Genomic DNA, 4,781 nt, shown 5'->3' on the forward strand with positions numbered 1-4,781 from the left:
CATAATTATTGTGAACAAATAGTGGAAATTAATCAAAACAAAAAGTTTAAAAAATTATGCTTATCGTTATTTTTCCCAACCAATTACTAACATGAATTCCAACTATTTTTATTGCATACATTATACAGTTATTTAAATACTGTTCATGTTTGATTTGTAATAAATTATATGAATATAGCATTTAAATAATATGTATTTTAAAATGGAAATAGAATCCGTAGATTGTCTCCCAAAAGTGAAAGATGGGTAGGAAGTGAGGGAACAAAATCATGGACACAAGATTGTAATTGAAGTTTACCCCTCGTTGGTTGAGTTTAATTATTGAATCAAGGGAGCTTTTCCAATTTAGCTTTATGCTAGCGATTGACTGTTCTACTCTTCATAATCATATATTAACATGGGGTTGAAAGTGAAACAAAGTTACAAATCGCTCTCAAGTAATATTCTCTTTTGTGGCATAACTATTTATTTTTATGTTGAATAATAAAAAATTAAAAGTCAATAATTTTAATTTACATTGGTCAGTATTAATACTTTTAGTCCAACCATTTAACATTATAATTTTAACTAATATTTTTAATATTATTAATTAATTATTAAATAAAAATAACATTTTTCAATATATACTTGGTTGTTGTTGAGTCTTACATCTTGATGTCTTTGTTTGCCTAGCTAGCTAGCTAGGGTGGTAGTGATTGACAGTTTATCTACAAATGAAATTTTTGGGTTCTGGTAGAAACTACAACGAATCCAAAGCCACGTGGTCCAAAGCTACATACTTTAACATGAAAATTGAAGCATTTATGAGAGACCATTTTCTTTAGTGACTAATTATAGCAGGTTACCAAAACGGGTTACTCGTTTCAATTGATATACAATATACTATGATTAGACATGAATCCAATACACGAATTTAAAATTTGTATAAGATACAGAAATATATATATATATATATATATATATATAATATAATATAAAATATTTTTTAGATAAATTAAAATAATATTTTAGTATTTTATTGATATTAAAATATAAATTAATTTTTAAATTATTTTTAATTATATAAAGTATTTAAAATATATTTTATTTTAATAATTAATAATATATACTATTTTTAAATTCAATTCAAGAATACATGTTAATAATAAGATTGGACACACTGACACATGATGGTATTTAAGTGCGTCATGAAAATTTTTCTTTTTATTTTTTATTAAGACAGTCGGATACAAAAAATATACGTGCCGGATAAATGTCGATATGTGTCATGTCCGAAATGCGTCAGAAACACGACAAATTAAGAAAGTGTCCATGCTTTATAGATAATATATTTCCCTTCTTTTATTCAAATATTCCAATAAGCTAAGAAATTAAAATCCACAATAATCTAGCTTGTGAGACCCATTTCATTTCTTTGCCTTCTTATACATACAAACAGAACAAGCCAACAAGTGTAATTGGATAACTTTATTTTTTGTTTGAAAACAACTTATATATAATCAAAAGCTTATTAGCTTTTGGGAAAATAAAATAAATAAAGGAGGCCAGGCGATTGTTCCTCAACATAAGTTGCTTCCAACGTGCCTAAATCCAAAGTTACACTCCTTAATTAGCTGCTTACTCCCTCCAAAATATTCTTCTTCCTCACAAACAGAACTAATTAACCTAACTAGCTACTAAGTCAAAGTTACCTTTTTTTTTATTAGCTCTAGCTACTTATTATTTTTGATAAATGATTAACATTCCTTCAACTTCTCCTTAGGAGATTGTCATCGGAACATTAAAAAATTTGGTACATTTTTAACTCAATGTAATTTGATATAAATTATATATCAAAGTACATTGAATTATTAACGTAACAAATTCATAAAGTGACAGATATTTTAAAACGTAGTGATATGGTCATGTCCAAAAAGCTCCCACATGGAGTTGAGGCTAGTGTTGTCGTCAAAGAAGTTGAGATTATTGTTGATGTGAGGAGGGCTTGCAATGAAGTTGTCCACCGATTGTTGCGGTGACGGTGGCGGTTCTTGTGTGGTGGCGGTAGCCTTATTAGCCTCCGCCATTTGCATGTAAAGAAGAGCCACCATATTGGCCTGTTGAAACTGCATGTTGGCAATCTCAGCTTGAGCCTTGGCTAACTGTGCTTGAAGCTCATTGACTTGCGTCTGAAGCTGGCAAATGGCGCCGGCGCAACCGTAAACCGGATCTCTTATCCTTGCACCTGCTTCATAAACCATGCTTGTTACTGCATCAGCTCTTTGACTCTCCGGAAGTTCCTGCAAATAATTATTTTACAATTTTAATATTCAAAATGTTTAATAACAAAAAAATTAAGGTTTAATTATCTGTTAGTCCCTATAATTTTTGTAAAATTTTCAATTAGGTCCCTATATTTTTTTTAATTGGTTCTCACACTAATTTTTTTTTTCAATTAAGTCCCTCTTAGTAATAATTGGCTTAATTTTATAGGGACAACTAAAAAAAAGAATTGATACAGAGACCTAAACAAAAGGAAAAAAAAGTGTAGGGACCCAATTAAAAAAATATTTTGGTACAAGAACTCGATTAAAAGAAAAAAAAATATAGGAACCTAATTGAAAATTTTACGAAACTATAGCAACAGAATAATTTAAAAAATAGTTCGAATTTATCTTATTTAATAATTAATAAAACTTAAATAAAACAAGTTTTGACTTTTTTTTTTTTTTTACTTAAGAATTAAGGCCCACCATCACCACAAGCTAAATTATTAGGTAGTTGAAAATGATATGAAATAATTAATTTGAGGCATTGTAATAACGTAAGCTTTGGATGGGACTAAATAAGAAAAGAAAAAGAACGTTTTCATTGACCATCAAATGGTTTACTTTTTAGGTACATAAACTACTGTGTATACAAGACTATATAAAATAAAAGTGATAACATCTAGAATTTAGATTATTCAAAAATATATATACACCACTGTTATTTAACTTGGTATCAAGTCATATAGCTAGTTTGAAGGAACATTAAAAATTAGGCAATTGCAGACATAATAATCTTATCTTCTACTTGTCCTCTTGGACACGGAAACAACAATAAAAAAAATTAAAATTATTATTTTTATTATTAATGTTGTAATGTAAAATGCAAATAAGCACCTGCAAGAACTTGATGATGTTGCTGGCTCCAAAGACTCTATGAGCGGTGGTGAACTTGGCAGGTTCAGTTGGAGGAAAATAAGGGGCCAACACACATTTCTCCGCACACCTCCGCCGAAGAATTTTACAAGCAGCGCAAGGGCTCATTATCACTTGCGCTGCTGTAGGCTGCGGCGGAGGTGGAAGAGAAGATGAGGATGTTGGAGACTGAGAAGAAGAAATAGGGGTATTTGTGTCACTTGCCTCCATTTTGTTTTTGTTTTTGTGGTTTGGATATTTGGTGTGTGTTGTGGTGGGAAGCCAAAGGCAGAGACTAAAGGCGGTTATATATAGGGGAAGAGAGTGCGTCATGAGAAAGAAAAATGACGTCAGCGTTGAAATTAGTTATGAGTAGTGACGTGGCTGCGCGCCCTCTTTTCCCACTTCTCCTCTTCGTTAGGTGTTTGGATTTTGATGTCTCTTTGTCTTTTTCTTTGAAAACCTCTCTTCCCATCTTTGAATAACTAACCCATTCTCTCTGCTCTCTTTTTTCCTTTACTTATTTTCATTTCATATCAATTTTGGGATTAATAATAATAACAGCAACTAATATTGACACATGGAAAAAATCTTTGTACTCAATAGTAGTAATAGTAATAATACCCTGGTATTATGCCTAACATGCTGCCCAAATCCACTTTTGATTTTCATGTAATAAAAAAATGAGTAAATAAATATCTCATTCTAAAATTTTAAGCTAATTTTAGAGTTCATTAAAAATCAAATTTTTGATTTTTTAAATTTAAAGCTCTGATACTATGTCATGATATCACTTATCCTAAAAGTTTTAACCGATGAAAAAAGGTAACATTAATGGTTATATCTCTAATAATGAATCGGACATCTATAAACCTCTATTGTACAAATATTCCATTGACATGAGAAAGTACAGGGAACCAATGCAATATTTGTACAATGTGTGCAATAGAGGTTTAGGGAGTATTAGAGATATAACCATTAGTGTTATCTTTTTTCATCCGCGTAAACTTTTAGGATGAGTGGTATCATGACGTGGTATTAGAACTCTAGACTATTGGCTCTATAGCAGGACTCAAACAATTATGCTAGGTGTATTATGCACGTCGAAATTAGTTATTGTTATAAAATATATATATTAAAAATGAATTAAATTATAAATATATAAATTAATTTTAATAGTTAATTTTAATATTTTTTGATAAAAAAATGGAACCTATGAAGCAATTAGAAACATGTCCTATTTGTATTCCTCCAGCTTTATTGGACTTAAATCATGCATGGTAATTCCAATCCTTAAGCTATAAGTAGTTTTATTTTTATGAAAAGAATACAATAAAAAAGTCAAAATTAGTAGAGAAGACTGTTGACTACAGTGGCTACACATACAGTACCGTCCATTTTTGTTTGTCTACCTAATCATTTCCCCCATCCGTTCATATATAATAGGCAACTAAAACCTTCAATAATGTGCAGATCTAAATCTTTTACCTTTTAAAAAGAAAATCTGGTAAATTGAAATAAATGTTGTACTAGTTGTATGAATCTCATACTAGATAGTGTTTTTATTGTACTCTGTGGTCCACACACACTACATTCACACAAACAAAACTACTAGTAGTT

At 30.0% G+C, this 4,781-nt stretch overlaps 1 protein-coding gene across 1 annotated transcript; it reads right to left on the bottom strand.

Moving 5' to 3' along the window:
* Nucleotides 1-1,320: 1,320 nt before the first annotated feature.
* Nucleotides 1,321-3,433, bottom strand: LOC148570995 (LOB domain-containing protein 11-like). Its single transcript, XM_088510191.1, has 2 exons — nucleotides 3,144-3,433; nucleotides 1,321-2,279 (listed from the first exon to the last, which is right to left on the bottom strand). The coding sequence occupies exons 1-2, from the start codon at nucleotides 3,390-3,392 to the stop codon at nucleotides 1,884-1,886; spliced, it is 645 nt and encodes a 214-aa protein (XP_088366317.1). The 5' UTR covers nucleotides 3,393-3,433; the 3' UTR covers nucleotides 1,321-1,883.
* Nucleotides 3,434-4,781: the final 1,348 nt, after the last annotated feature.

The sequence above is a fragment of the Arachis ipaensis genome, chromosome B3 (genome assembly GCF_059453495.1).
Source record: "Arachis ipaensis isolate K30076 ecotype BB chromosome B3, ASM5945349v1, whole genome shotgun sequence".
Taxonomy (NCBI): Eukaryota; Viridiplantae; Streptophyta; class Magnoliopsida; order Fabales; family Fabaceae; genus Arachis; species Arachis ipaensis.